Here is a 16,338-nt window from a genome sequence, read left to right as displayed (position 1 = left end):
TCATCTTACTTTGCTCTCTACAAGAAATATGCATTAGGAACCTTCATTATAGGTCCACAGAAATAGCAAAACACAAAAGCGCCCCCCTACCCCCACCGGTAACCAGAAATACACAGAGGCAGAGTTCCCATGCACAGAAAGTAAAGAAGAAGATGAAAGATGACAGGATGCAAGGTAAAAAGTAAAATGGGCTGGAAAAAAATAAGATAAACAGGCTGGGCACGGTGGCTCATGCCTGTAATCCCAGCACTTTGGGAGACCAAGGTGGGCGAATCGCCTGAGGTCAGGAATTTGAGACCAGCCTGGCCAACACGGTAAAACCCTGTCTCCACTAAAAATACAAAAAATTAGCCAGGCATGGTGGTGGGCGCCTCTAATTCCAGCTACTCAGGAGACTGAGGCAGGAGAATCGCTTGAACCCGGGAGGCAGAGGTTGCAGTGAGCCAAGACTGTGCCACTGCACTCCAGCCTGGGTGACAAGAGCGAAACTCCATCTCAAAAAAAAAAAAAAAAAAAAAAAAAACCAGAAAGAAAGAAAAGAAGAAAGAAAATGATCAAAAACATAACTAAAAAATAGCTGCAGGCAGGATGACTCATGCCTGTAATCTCAGCACTTTCGGAGGCCAAGGCAGGTGGACCACATGAGGCCATGAGTTCGAGACCATCTGGGCCAGCATGGCAAAACTCTGTCTCTATTAAAAATACAAAAATTAGCTGGGCGTGGTGGTGCACATCTGTAATCCCAGCTACTCAGGAGGCCGAAGAACAAGAATCGCTTTAGCCCAGAAGGCAGAACTTGCAGAGAGCTGAGATCACGCCAGTGCACTCCAGCCTGGGCAACAGAGAGGGACTCTTGTCTCAACAACAACAACAACAACAACAACAACAACAACAAAAGCTGCAGTAATATTTAAAGGGAAGGAGTAAGGACAAATAAGGTTATCAGAAATTTATTCTTGCAGTGAACCATTAAACCAATATGCAAACATTTTTCAACTACTGAAGAACAATAATTTTATATGATTCACACTAAGAGAAAAGAAAAAAAGGAAAATATGGATAGAAAATCCAGACGAGCGTGGTTGATCACGCCTATAATCCCAGCACTTTGGGAGGCCGATGACGGAGGATCACTTGAGTCCAGGAGTTTGACACCATCCTGGACAGAACAGTGAGACCTCATCTCTACAAAAATAAAATAAATTAGCTGGGCACAGTAGTGCGTGCCTGTAGTCCCAGCTATTTGGGAGGCTGAGGCAGCAGAATTGCTTGAGCCTAGGAGTTCAAGGCTGCAGTGAGCTATGATTATGCCACTGCACTCCAGCCTAAGCAAGACTGAGACCCTATCTCTTTACAAAAAAAAAAAAAAAAAAGCATCACAGAAAACCCAAAATTGAGAAAAAACAGAAGTCATTTAGAATATTTATACATTCAACAAATAATTACTGAGCTTTAAGTGACAGAGTAGAATGAGAAGGGGAGTCATGTTGAAAATCACTAAAATGGCAAAGAGATTGAGTGGAAAAATAAGGACAGACATGTACCCCAAAGGAAAAGATTACTTATACACAAATAGTGTACACTAGCTAATTTTCAGTGAATATGGAAAAACTTCCATGATAATGAGCTTACGGAAGTAAAACATTTAGTACTCTATTTATTTTACTAAGAATCAATAACATTTATTGAGCCCTGTACCATGCCTTGTGCAAAGCTTTTCATGTACATTATTTCACTTAATCCCCCAAATTACTTTACAAGGTGAGATACTGAATTATCAGTATTATCCCATTTAACAGATGGGAAAACTGAGTGAGGTACACTTGGTTCTCTAAACACAACCGGCTGTACAGGCACTATAATTGTGAGGTAGTTCAAAACATAAATACTATTTTTAAATCAATGTTTATTACCTGAGTTCCTGAAATAACACATTTTTTCTTCCTTAAAAGAAAATGGACTACCTCTCTTACCCCATCTGTGAATACTTTGTAACACTGACCAAAAATAAATTACCAATTTCTCAAAAGAAGTTATGTTTATAATAAAAATATCAAGAAAAAATAATTTGGTATAATATTTATAATTACTACTTATATCTTTAACAACTATAACTGCGTATGGTCCTGTAATTACAAGGTATTTTTATTTGCATTTGTTCTATCCATCAACTAGTAAACCATCATTCTCATGCCCTATTGCTCCACTAACAAAAAATAAAGGATTCTAAGCTGGGCATGGTGGAGTGCACCTGTAGTCCCAGCTACTCGGAAGGCTGGGGAGGGAGGGTTGCTTGAACCCACGAGTTTAAAACTGCAGTAAGCTATGATCATACCACTGCACTCCAGCCTGGGCAAGAGTGAGACCCTGTCTCTGAAATAGAAATAAAAAATTAAATAAAAATAAAATTTAAAAATTAAAGAATTCTATTCCCAATACCACACAATTTAGGGGCAGAAGCACACGTAGAAGCATGGCAAAACAGTTTAGGAAAACAGTTAAACCAATATTCTAAGTTTTAAAATATGTTTCATGAAATAAAAAGCTTTCATTCCTGTTATGAGAAAACTGATTCTCTAAGCCAAAACACCAATTTCCTACTAATTGGAAAGAGATGTCAATACACCAAAATATGGTCTACTAAAAAGGTAGTTTACTACAACCAAAGTTTTCTCTAAAACAAAGAATATGGATTTGAGCATAAATCTAAAACCCTAAATAATTCATTTTTTCCCCCCATATAGAGAAGTCAGGGACACAGGTTACTTGTGCAGTCCTGACAGGCAACATTTCAAATAGTTTCCAATTGTGCCTGTTTTATAGTTCAAATTTAATCCAACATTCAAGATCTATACTACCTGGCCCATGCCACCTCCTCCCACTTTAAAAAACAACAAAAAATCTTTCAGAACTACACATAATCCTCTCTGCTTTCCCATTCTGATGCCTTTCCTTGTTTCTTCTACTCAAAATGCCCTTTTAAACACATATAAATCCTAACTACTACTTATTACTACTACTACTACTATGATAAACTGCAACTCTTACGTCCTTTTTTAACAACACTATGTACTTTCTGTAAGAGAACTTTCTACTACCTCTAAGGACTATTTACATACTTCTCACCTCCTATCTCATCATTCACACTAAAATACTGAGCCTTAAGGGTAGGATGTATTTCCAATTAATCTTTGTAGCTCTAAGGAACTTAACTCACGGCTTTGCATATTATGAGCTTCAACACTTTTTATTTATTGAACCAATCACAGCCCCAAGACACCCAGCCAAATAATACTATTTTCTGCCTGACTCCCTTCTACTGCAGCTAAAGTATTAATACTTGACCTATGTGGTACTGAAGCTATTTAGGAAATTATATCCTGATTTCACTGACTTCCAATGATTCTACACTTTATCAATAATCTTGGCTGAAACCTGAATCTCTTGTATTGTTTTGTTAGCAAGATTACGATAGGTTCCCTCAGCAGTTTGTATACCTTCATATCTAGAACAGCACTGTGAACTATCACATCATGAGCTATTAGTTTTTTAGAAGTAAATCACATAAAAAATCTGCAATTTCAAAGAAAGATATAAAAACAGTAGTTGAATAAAGGATCATATTACTAAACAGAAACAAGAACAACAGACCTAAATAAGAAGTTTTTGTTATGGCAGCATTCTGTTTCTTGATTTAGGCGCTGTTTACATAGACGTATGAGGCTTTGCAAAACTTTATCCAACAAGTATACTTATGAATTGTGCACTTTTATGTATATTTCAATAAAATTTAAATGAGAGGGCCCATTTTTGCAACCCCCCTCCATATCTATATCACTCCTTTCCTTCAGCATGCTGTGTTTAGTTTCAGATTCTGTATTCTACAAATCACAGAATAACTCCTATGCCACCAAGTGGACTAAAAGTGGGAAAATTAGGTTAGTAAGAGCTATGAAATCCAAACTGTAAAAACGAAGAAGTAACATCACAATACTCATTTTTTATCTGAAAAAATCAAACTTTTTCATCTTTACTGAATAAGCATTACTGACTGGAGGAGCCACATATAGGATTGGATTCCAGAGAAAAGTAAAGATTCTGTCTCTGAATATATTTTGAAATATAATTAAGCTATTATTGTCATGTAAGTGGTGCCACTTAAATGTAAAGGGAAAATTTTTAATAGGCTTCTTCTAGTATTGTAATTACACTACAACATGTAATTCACTTCTCCATGTGGAGCTGTCAAACCTCTGAACCTTTATTTGGGAACAAGACTAAGAAGTTGTATCATGTTAGATATTCAATGATTGTACATTCTTTATTCTTGATGCAAAGACGGAAGTGATCCTCTACATTCAACATAAAATTTAAAGACTCCTTTAAACCAAAGGTGAACTCAAGCCTACATTAACTAGTCACAAGCTACACTGTAATTCATCACACAAAACATTTTTCAAATATTAAGAGATTCTACTTGTGTTTCTCAAAGGGCCAAAGTTCATAAAGAAGTATGTCATTCCTGGTATTATTTCTACTAAACACCATAAAAAAAAATTCTCTTCACAAATATACCAAGATTCAGGAAGAACCTGAAATATCTGTCCTCAAGAGCCATGGAAACCTGTTATTAAACATACTTCAGCCCATGGTGAAGGAAAGGGCAGGATACAATTCACCCCCATCCTCTACTCCAAATCCGTAGAAGATCAAAATGAAAAGGAGAGAGTACAGCATACACTGGTAAAGGGAAAGAAATTCAATAAAACAATCTTGTGAAGGACTCCTAAACAAATCTATTAAAATACCATACAAAAATGAATTACCAAAATGGCCCTAATGCTGGGAAAGAAACTGTTTAATAACCAATTTTACAGGGTTTCCCAGCATCCACCATAAATGCACATCAGACACTCAACGAAAAATTCTACAGCTTGAATACCAAACTGCAACTAACTACGGCATTCCAAAAGATGAGTTTGGGACAGAACTGTTTTCTGCCTAGCTAGCTGAGATACCACTTTACACAAAGCCTTTCCAAAACTCCAATAATTATGGATGAAAATCACCCCAAAATACATCATAAAACACTCCCTTCTGCTTTGGAAACCCATGCTGTACAAAGTGTGCTCAGAAATCCTTATGTCCCTGCACCTGTCTGAAAATGAAGATTCCTAGGCCCCCGCCTGGAAATTCTGATTCGGTAGGTCTGTAGTGGGGCCCAGGAATCTGCCTGTTTATACTTACTAAGGCTTGAAAACTACTGTCTCAAAGGGAACAAACTCAGAAAAATAGAGCATGTTCCCAGTGATGTAGGATTCTTCATTATGAGCATCAACTGTACTGTGCCGTAACATGATGATCTCAGAGGTTAGAGAAATCTTCAAGCTATTTGCCTTCATGTTAGAAGCACCATAACGCTAAGATTCTGGGCTCTCACAACCCTTCCTGTTTTCTACGTCCTTGCTCATCATTAGCAGCTCCTTCCTCCGTGTCGCCTTTAGAAGTTACTCTTGCTCCATTTCAAAACAGCGTTTTAGACACCAGCGTTTTTATCTTAAGTTTAAATGAAAGGCAGGGGGCGAGATTAAGTGTACAGCACGTTCTTTAGGACGTGCTCTTTGTGATGGCTACGGGGGTGGCTCAGATAGCTCTTTTGGTAAATTTCCCAATCCTGTGCCATGCTCCAGTGTCTAGTATGTACTAGACACTCATGAACATTAAATGACCAGGTGAGGTAAAATTACACAATGGCCCACCATAGTCTTTTACTCTGGGAAAACCCCAATCATCAGTGCTACTTACGCTGACAAACTGAATGTCGTCTTCATTTTCATCCGTTGTTGACTCAGATGCCTCAGGGCCAGCTGGAGGGACAGATTCTATTATCTATAAAAACAAGCCAAAACATGCTTATCTGTTCAGCCACATTCTTGTAGGAAGAGAGCGTTTCCGAAAGGAACAATTAAAGACAGAGAGCTCTTGAGGAAAACGAACTGAGCACAATTTCACGGAAACCCGACTAGGAACGGAACTCGAGCAGTCGGCTCTTGCCACAGCGTGTGCGGAGCTGCAGGGACCCAACGCTGAAAACGCGTTAGTTACCAGCCTCTCAGAATGCCCCTTATCTACTCCAGAAGGAGGAACGCAAGCTCAACACCGAAGGGCAATCCTGCCTTAAAACGTCGCTCCCACTGACTCAGCCGCGGCCACAACGAACGCCAGGGCCCGTGCGGGGGGCCGGGCGGCCATTGTTGCTGCGGGTTCCTCGCTCAGACACGCACCAGGCCCCAGAGCTGGGCTCGGCCCAAGACACTGAAGAGGTATCGCCCCGAGGCTGCGACGGAGCACCAGGCCTCAGACCGCAGAAAACACAAACCCTTCGCGGTTCGCCTCTGAGAACGCCAGGACCCTCACTCGACTACTCACCTCCGACCCCGGGTCTCCCATGTCTCCGACCGCCGCGCTGACAGCACCACTGCTCCTGCTGTCCCTGCCGCCGCCGTCGCTGTTGTCCCTGCCGCCGCCGCCGCCACGAATCCCCTTCCCGCCCTGCACCGCCTCGCGCTACCGGGACCCGCCCCTGCGTGAGCGCCGACGCCACCGGCGGAAAGAGACGCAAAACCTCTTCAAAGGAGGAGCGGCCCTTACTGGCCCGCTATGCCCCCGGAGCCGCTTTCTCTCACTCCCGGGCTTCCTTCCCCGCGCCGCGCCGGATGCTGGGAATTGTAGTTCGGGTCGGCCCCGAGACCGCCCCTCGCCGGAGAGGAAAAGAACCATGCGCCTAAAAGACGCCAGCTGCAGTGGGTGGGGCGAAGCCAGGGGCCAGCTGGGTCCTGTGAGATAGGGAAGCCCTGGGAAGATGTGGGAGGATGTGAAAGAGGGTTGGAGTTGGTATTTGTTTGGTTTTGGTATGGTTGTGAAGCGCAGCTCATTGATTTTTCTGTTTTAGCCCTGAAGGTGGGTGGTGGGAACGGATTTCTCTTTTTTTCCTTTCATTTTTAAATTTATGTATTTACTTATTTTTGAGGAGAGGGGCTATGTGGAGGTTTAGCTGAATTCTAGGATCAGGAAATAATCTGAAGTGTCCTTACATTACACACCTCTTCCCTAGCGTCAGTCTCCCAGGCCCTGCCAGTATTAATACACCTGAGGAAGAAAATAGGGATGGGAAATCCAGGGCCCAATAGGAAAGGGAAGCGAGGTCTACCTATCACTAAACCCTAGCCAGTGATTTTGAAATGCACTTTTTCAATATTCTCAGATATACTGAGAGAATATGAGAGATCTATTTATAGACTGCTGTAAGGTTGACCTTTTAACCTTTTGTGTGTTCACACTCATAAACCAGTCTATAAAATAGATCTTTTATATTCAACTATGCATTTAATCTGTTCTCAGGTAATACCTTACCAAAAATTTAAAAAGGTTTTTTTAAAAAAAACACCAATCGTTGTCAATAAAGTTTATGAAAAGAATTAAGTGATAACATTATTTTAGGCCAGGCGGGTCCTCACACTCTGGGAGGCCGAGGCGGGCGGTTCACTTAAACCCAGGAATTCGAGACCAGCCTGAGCAATAAGAGGGAACCTCGTCTCTACAAACAATACGAAAATTAGCTAGGCGTAGTGGTCCTTGCCTGTAGTCCCAGCTACTCAGGAGGTTTAGGTAGGAGAATCGCTTGAGGCCGAGAGATTGAGATCCAGGCTGCAGGGAGCCAAATTCATGCCACTGCACTGCAGCCTGGGTGACAGAGCAAGACACTGTCTCAAAAAAAAAAAAAAAAAGAAACACAAATTATTTAACATCTCAGATTCCTGTTTTTGTTTGTATGCAAAACTACCATCTGATTGCCTAAGCCTGTAGTAATTATTGTTTAATATTTGACATTTCCTGCATTTCCACCAAGTGCTTTATGACTTTAGTTACTTTCTACCTAGTAAGTTTGAGACTTGTGGAGGCCAATTGAGAATGACAGATCTGCATGGGGAGTTCTTCAAAAGCTGTGTGTAAATTAAATATTTTTAAAACGTTAATGTGTAGGCAAAACTTGTATTTAAAAGCTCTTCCTAGTGGGCTGGTGAAAGTGTCCTCTAATATTTAATCAGTTGAGGCAGGAGTTAATGGGTAAAATTCTTGGAAAACAAGCAGTATGTGGCTAGACCCAAAAACTTCTCACACCATACAACTCAGTAACTGTAGTTGCAGGGATTATCCTGAAGATACATCACAGGTTTGTTTATAACAGCAAAAACTGGAAAATATCTAAATGTCTAATAATTGGGGAATGTAATGTTTAAATTTTGGTATGTATGCTATAAAGATAACATTACAGTGTTTTATCTCCACTGAAAATGTTTACCTAACATTTCTCAAAGCATATTTTTCAAAAATTCAAGAAATATATAGGATAATTAGAACCATGTTGTATTCGTTCTTGCACTGCTATAAAGAACTACCTGAAACTGCGTAATTTATAAAAGAAAGAGGTTTAATTGGCTAACAGTTCCACAGGCTGTACAGGAAGCAGGCTGGGGAGGCCTTGGGAAACTTAAAATTGTGGCAGAAGGTGAAGAGGAAGGAGGAACCTCTTTACATGGCCAGAGGAGGAAGAAAGCAAAGCAGGGAGGTACTACACACTTTTTAACAACTAGATCTCGTGAGAACTCATTATTAGAGAACAGCAAGGGGGAAATCCACCCCCACGATCCAATCACCTCCCACCAGGCCCCTCCGCCAATATTGGGGATTACAATTCCACATGAGATTTGGGTGAGGACACAAATCCAAACCATATCACATGTCAAGCCATCAAGAAAAGCATCCCTGAAAGAGAAAACCTACTTAAACAGGAATAGTAATTTATTTTTTTTCTGGGCAGCTGGACTATGTGTTTACAAGAAAATCCAGGCTGGGGGTGGTGGTTCACATTTATAATCCCAGCACTTTGGGAGGCAGGAGGAATGCTTGAGCCCAGGGGTTCAAGACCAGCCTAGGTAACATAGTGAGATCCTGTCTCTGCAAAAAAATGTAAAATTAGCCAGGTGTGGTGGTACATGTGTGTGGTCCCAACTGCTCAGGAGGCTGGAGTGGGAGGATCACTTGAGCCCAAGAGGTCAATGCTTCAGTGAACCTAATCTCACCACCGCACTACAACCTGGGTAACAAAGCAAGACCCTGTCTCAAAAAAAGAAAATAAAAAGAAAATCCTGGGCCGGGCATGGTGGCTCACGCCTGTAATCCCAGCACTTTGGGAGGTCAAGGTGGGCGGATCACCATGTCAGGAGACTGAGACCATCCTGGCTAACACGGTGAAACCCCGTCTCTACTAAAAATACAAAGAATTAGCCGGGCGTGGTGGCGGGTGCCTGTAGTCCCAGCTACTCGGGAGGCTGAGGCAGGAGAATGGCATGAACCTGGGAGGCAGTTGCAGTGAGCTGAGATTGCGCCACTGCACTCCAACCTAGGCAACAGAGTGACACTCTGTCTCAAAAAAAAAGAAAAAAAGAAAATCCTTTGAAGCCCACCAAGAGATTTGAGACATGCTTGTAGTCCCCAAAAGCCAGGTTTATTTAGCTTGGTGTAGCAAAAGAGAAAAAAAGCCATAGGCAAAATTTAGGAATCTCCCAATCTTAGAAAGTTAAGAAGGAATTGGGTTGGGTGATTTTCAGCCAATCTTGGGAAGTGAGGAACTGATTAGAATTGTAAGAAGCAGCATTGTTTACTGACTGGTTCAAGGTTCAAAATGGAGAATTTAAACTACGGGGAAATGTTCTTTGTGTGATTGAGGAATTTTTTTGTTGTTGTTTTACCTGAGCTGTGAATCCATTATTTTGCCTTATAAGTTAAGATCTTGAAGAGGGCCCATCATTGCGTTGACAACCCCCCCTAATACTTTTAGACTTTTTCCCAAATGACATCATAATAGATTTCTAGATCTGTATCAGTGACATTATGTTGATATTCTTCCTTCAACTCATTATCATTATGTATCAAAGAAGTCTAGTTTTGTTTTCAAAACTAAAATTTTTCATCAGATCTCCATCGACTGTCTTACTGTTTGTATTGAATGGTAATTTATAGAACCATCTATCTGAACATTGGCTGATAACAGCATTTAAGACTCTAGAGACTGTGTTCTTGGCCAAGGGTATGCCACCAAGAGGCAAATTAAATGCATCAGTTTGGAACCCCTGTTTAGAAACATTATCTGATACTCATAAATTTCAAAAAAGGGAAAGTATCAGTGTTGATATTTTCATCCTGACTACCATGAGCCTCTAATTTATTTAAGGCACATTCAACATGGGCAGAAGAGTTCATGTATACACAGCACAAAATTTTATTAAGGTTTAGTAAAGTACAGATACTTCCAATGCAATTCTATTATTAAGAACTATATTTGGTTTGGATTAAATGCTCTGGTTTTAAGCTGTGGAACTGGGCCGGGTGCAGCGGCCCGTAATCCCAGCACTTAGGGAGGCCAACGTGGGCAGATCACAAGGCCAGGAGATTGAGACCATCCTGGCTAACACGGTGAAACCCCGTCTCTACTAAAAATACAAAAACAAGGAATTAGCCGGGTGTGATGGCAGGCGCCTGTACTGAGAGGCTGAGGCCTGTAGTGAGGCTGAGGCCTGTAGATAGAGGCTGAGGCGGGAGAATGGCATGAACCTGGGAGGCGAAGCTTGCAGTGAGCCGAAATCGTGCCACTGCACTCCAGCCTGAGCGACAGAGCCAGACTCCATCTCAAAAAAAAAAAGATGTGGAACTGGAATATTCTCATTAACAATTTCTGATGAAGTAGGAAATAGATTTGTAGGCATTTTAAAATAGAATATTCTTCAGGGAAGAAAATGGCTCTTAGCAACCTGGTGTCATAGTCATTGCCTGGAGTTATGGGAGCAAAATAAAGAGCATTTGATTCTGAAAAAGTATAAAGGACTAGCCCATAAGAAAAAGCAGCCTGTTGCAGCACAGGACAAAAGACGGTGGCTCATTTCTGTCACTGGCTCATAAGCACAAGCTGCTTGACTCATTTAGAGGAAGCTATCATAATTTATTTAGAATATGGACATTCTCCCTTTCAAGCAAAATGCATTTGCCTTATGAGTACACTGATGACAGTAGTTTTTGGTGTTATTACTAAACATTGTGAGTAATTTCCTACACATCCTATTTTCTTTCTAGAAAGATTTGGAGAATCACCGTTCAGTTCAGTGCATTTGGATCATATTAATAGTATTATTCCATGTCAGGCCACTGAACAAAACTACTGATGGTTCAATCACTTCTGGTGATTAAAAAGGGGTTTGAAAACACCATAGACAACCAAAAATATTAGAACCAGATTGTATTCATTAAAGGAATTGGTCTGTAGTGCAGTAGGTAGGTATAATTGTAACAATCTTATTAGAAGGTTATATCGTCTAACCTCTTTTACAATAATCTACATGTTAAAATCATTGTCAAAATTGATTTATTTAAGAGCAACTGAGGAGGAATTTAAGACAGGTATAACTGACATTTGTCACTTCCTACAAGCTAAAGGAGAGTGAAAAATCCTAAGCAGAAGCAAGACATCTCGGTATGATTTCACACCTATAGAAAAATTGAAAGAATAATATTTGTTTTACCATATTCTCTGTCTGAGACATATGCTTACATATTATTTTTTCTGAATCATTGGCAAGTAGGTTGCATGTATCATGCCTCCTTATCCCCTAATATTTCAGTATATATTTCCTAAGAACCAGAATTTTCTTTGACATTAATAGTACTATTATCAAAATCTGGAAGTTAATGTTAATAAAATACTTTTTTTTTTTTTTTGAGACAGAGTCTCACACTGTCACCCAGGCTAGAGTGCAATGGCATGATCTTGGCTCACGGCAACCTCTGCCTCCCAGGTTCAAGCGGTTCTCCTGCCTCAGCCCCCCGAGTAACTGGGATTACTGGCGCCCGCCACCACGCCCGCCTAATTTTTTGTATTTTTAGCAGAGATGGGGTTTCACTATTTTGGCCAGGCTGGTCTCAAACTCCTGACCTCATGATCCGCCCGCCTCGGACTCCCAAAGTGCTGGGATTACAGGCGTGAGCCACCGTGCCCGGCCACGATAAAATACTTTTTTAAAAATCTACAGTCCTTATCACATTTTGTCAATTGTCCAAATTCAATATCCAGTCTAGGATCACATAATGCATTCAGATGTTATGTCCCTTTATTCTTTAATTTAGAATTGTTTTTCAGCCATTGTCTTTATGATATTGATGTTTTTGAAGAACCGAGGCCACTTATTTTATAATATGTTCCTTAATTTTGGTTTGTCAGATGTTTCTTCATGATTAGATGCAGGTTAGACCAGACAAAATACTATCAGTGACATTATAAGTGTTTTTGATTATTACATGTAGAGGCACATGATGGCTCTCTGCCGCTCATTGAGGATATTAATGATAGCCAACTGGTCAAGGTGTCATCTAGTATGACCACTATGTAGTTGCTATTTTTCCCCTTACAACTAGTAAGCAATCTGTGAGGATATACTTTCAGGCCATGCAAACATCATGTTCCTCATGAAACTTTTCCCTTCAATATATCATCTGATGATTTTTGCCTGTTATCAGTTTTTACTATGATGGCTGCAAGTGGTAATTGTCCAATACTACTGTTTTCTCAATGATTTCAACTGGCATTTTTCTGTAAGAAAGTCTTACCTTCTCCATTTTTAAAATTTATTAAATATGAATTCATTAATTTCCTTTTTAATTTTTTATTACATCATTTAACAGCATTTGTACACAGTGTGCAGATATACAGGGTAACATCAATAGCCTTCATTGCACATACCTAGTAATCATTTTGCAGATATCAATGGTTCAGAATATCAGAGATAATTAACAACTTTTCTTGTGGGTCCAATTTTTCCACCATGAGACCTATAATACTTGTTTTAGATGTAGTTTTGCCATGCTGTATATTTATGTTCTGATTCTTTTCTTTTTCTTAAAAGAAGTTTCCTTTTGTGATAATTTTAGATTCATATGTAGTTATAAGAAATAATAGTACTTCTGGCTGGGCATGGTGGCTCACGCCTATAATCCCAGCTACTCGGGAGGCTGAGACAGGAGAAATGCTTGAACCCGGGAGGTGGAGGTTGCAGTGAGCCGAGATCGTGCCATTGCACTCCAGCCTGGGCAACAGAGCATGACTGTGTCTCCAAAAAGAAAGAATAGTACTTCTGGCTTGACAGTATGAGGAGCTCCACTGGCCTGCTCTCCTATGAAACTGATAAAAAATATTTTTAAAAATCACCTAAAGCCTATGGAGATAGTCCTAAGGGCCAACAGCAAATGAAGAAACATATATCAAAGGAAATCTGAAAATTCTGTAAGAAAGGAAAGCGTCTGTGGTATATAAACCAAGACCACTTGCTCCCACCCTCTTCCCAGCTCAGCAAGACAGACTTCACTCCAGACTGCTATAATCAAGAACACAGGCTCCCTCTCCAACTTATCCCCATTCCTCAACTTCCACTTGGAGGGCCCCCTTCCTGTAAAGAGCAAGACATCACTGTTTCTCATCCTGTCCTCAGCTACCTATTGTTGAAGCTAAGCACTGGGCTAGTGCAGTTGAGAGGCAGGGGCTCTCCTCTTCCACTGGGACAGAGGCTCTACCTTGAACTCATCACATTGAGAACACTGGGCCCCTTAGCACCCTTGCTCAATCTGGAAAGGTGATGGTTCCATGCCTTACCAGGAGAGGCAAGACAAGAGGACCTCAGTCTGCTGCTCTCAATCCTCTACCAAGCACTCAGCTTCTAGAGCTCACTAAAAGAGAAGTTTGCCATTGTTCCCACTTGCAACTCCAGAGCTTTGGCTTAGAGATTTTGCCTGATGTGAGAAGCAAGCTGTAAAACAGGAAACTCTTAATCCTTTCACAAAGGAGCTGACTTCATCTCCAACAGATAGTGGAGACATTCAACCCTAAGGGTGCTCTCAAGAACACTGGAGATTGTGACAGAAGTCAACTGGGAGGACAGTCCAACTGGGATTTGGAATGCAGGACAAACTGAAGGCTGCCTAGTTTTCAGGAAAACCATGGAATAAAACAGCTTAGAGGAGCCCTCTGGGGATTAGAACAAATATCAAACACTGACGTCAGAAACTATTCCTTCAAAAGAGCCAGAATTTGATTGAATTACATTGTAGAGCTATTTATAAACCAGAGAACTGTTGAAAACAATAGCGCAATCAGCAAGAATTAGTGAAGTTTAATTCCTGGGAGTGGTCAAGGAAGAAGAGAAAGAGAACCTTACCAAAACCAATGTTACCCCATGGTGACTGTAGGATGCTGCATCTCCCCGAGGAGCAACACAGAGGCTTTACGCTGGAGGGAGGATGCAGGAATACATTTCATTAAAATAACCCAGCCAGTCACTAAACAAATAAATGAGCAGGTAACAATAAGTCCTGGAGGAAGGGGAGTACCTATACACAAAGTTGCTACAATATATTACCTATTATGTCCAGATTGCAACAAAAAATTACAAGGCATGCAAAGAAACAGCATGACCCATACACTAGGAAAAAAGCAGACAACAGAAACTGCCTGTGAGAACAGATTTATAACAAAAAAAAAAGAGACTTCAAATTAGCCATTATCCACAGATTCACAGAACTAAAGGAAAACATGATTGAGAAGTAAAGAAAGGTACAACGATGTTGCATCAACTAGAGAATATCAATAAAGAAAAAGAAATTATAGAAAAGAATCAAATGGAAATTTTGGACTTAGAAGTTATAATAAATATAATTTTTAAAAACTCAGAGGCTTAATGGTAGATTTGAATTGTCAGAAGAAAGAATAAGCAAACTTGTAGATTCATAGAGACTATGTAAGCCAAAGAACAAAGAGAAAAAAGAAGAAAAATGGAAAGCCCAGAGAAATGTGGGACACCATCATTTACACTGATGCAGACATAATGGGAGTACCAAAGAGGAGAAAAAGGAGCAGAGAAAATATTCAAAGAAATAATGGCTGAAAACTTCTCAAGTTTATTGAAAAGCAAAAATCTACATATATATGAAGCTCAATGAATTCCAAGTAGGTTAAATATGAAAAGAGCCACAACAGATACATCAGAGAAAAAATGCTAAAAGTTGAAGACAAGGACAAAATCATGAAAGCAGCAACATAAAAATGACATTATTTTATAAGGGAACCCCAATAAGATTAATAGTTGGCTTCTCAGAAACCATAGAGGTAAGAAAACAGTGGGATAATGTATTCAAAGTGCTCAAAGAAAAAAAACCCAACAACTGTGAGTCAAGACTCCTATATCCAACAATAATCCTATATCCAACAAAGCTTCTTTCACAAATAAAATGATCCAAAGTATAGGCTGTCTAGAGGAAACTCACTTAGATTCAAAGATATAAATAGATTGAAAGTAAAAGAATGGAAAAAGATAATATCATGAGAACAGTAACAACAAGAAAGCTGGAGTGACTATACTAATGTGAGATAAAATAGACTTTAAAAGCCTCAGCCTGCCGAGTGCCTGCGATTGCAGGCGCGCGCCGCCATGCCTGACTGGTTTTCGTATTTTTTTGGTGGAGACGGGGTTTCGCTGTGTTGGCCGGGCTGGTCTCCAGCTCCTAACCACGAGTGATCGGCCAGCCTCGGCCTCCCGAGGTGCCGGGATTGCAGACGGAGTCTCGTTCACTCAGTGCTCAATGGTGCCCAGGCTGGAGTGCAGTGGCGTGATCTCGGCTTGCTACAACCTCCACCTCCCAGCCGCCTGCCTTGGCCTCCCAAAGTGCCGAGATTGCAGCCTCTGCCCGGTCGCCACCCCGTCTGGGAAGTGAGGAGCGTCTCCGCCTGGCCGCCCATCGTCTGGGATGTGAGGAGCCCCTCTGCCTGGCTGCCCAGTCTGGAAAGTGAGGAGCATCTCTGCCCTGCCGCCATCCCATCTAGGAAGCGAGGAGCGCCTCTTCCCGGCCGCCATCACATCTGGGAAGTGAGGAGCGTCTCTGCCCGGCCGCCCATCGTCTGAGATGTGGGGAGCACCTCTGCCCTGCCGCCCCGTCCGGGATGTGAGGAGCGTCTCTGCCCGGCCGCCCCGTCTGAGAAGTGAGGAGACCCTCTGCCTGGCAGCCGCCCCGTCCGAGAAGTGAGGAGCCCCTCCGCCCAGCAGCCACCCCGTCTGGGAAGTGAGGAGCGTCTCCGCCCGGCAGCCACCTCGTCCGGGAGGGAGGTGGGAGGGTCAGCCCCCCGCCCGGCCAGCCGCCCTGTCCGGGAGGTGAGGGGCGCCTCTGCCCGGCCGCCCCTACTGG

General features: G+C 41.5%; 1 protein-coding gene across 5 annotated transcripts in view; it reads right to left on the bottom strand.

Annotated features, from left to right (window-relative positions):
- The window catches only part of ZNF451 (zinc finger protein 451), an 81,275-nt gene extending 73,061 nt beyond the window's left edge, over positions 1-8,214 (bottom strand). For 3 of the 5 annotated variants that reach the window (XM_019029402.4, XM_063707681.1, XM_019029406.4), the window contains exons 1-2: positions 6,430-8,214; positions 5,806-5,889 (exon numbers count right to left, since the gene is read on the bottom strand). In XM_019029402.4, the coding sequence (XP_018884947.1) occupies positions 5,806-5,889; positions 6,430-6,450 (105 nt within the window). In that variant the 5' untranslated portion in view covers positions 6,451-8,214. Of the gene's footprint in view, positions 1-5,247; positions 5,774-5,805; positions 5,890-6,429 lie in introns of those variants that run through there. The other 2 variants (XM_019029403.4, XM_019029404.3) reach the window with 2 other exon arrangements.
- Between the last annotated feature and the right edge of the window lie 8,124 nt (positions 8,215-16,338).

Source organism: Gorilla gorilla, chromosome 5 (assembly GCF_029281585.2).
Source record: "Gorilla gorilla gorilla isolate KB3781 chromosome 5, NHGRI_mGorGor1-v2.1_pri, whole genome shotgun sequence".
In the NCBI taxonomy this organism is placed as follows: Eukaryota; Metazoa; Chordata; class Mammalia; order Primates; family Hominidae; genus Gorilla; species Gorilla gorilla.
This window is presented reverse-complemented; position numbering and strand designations above follow the sequence as displayed.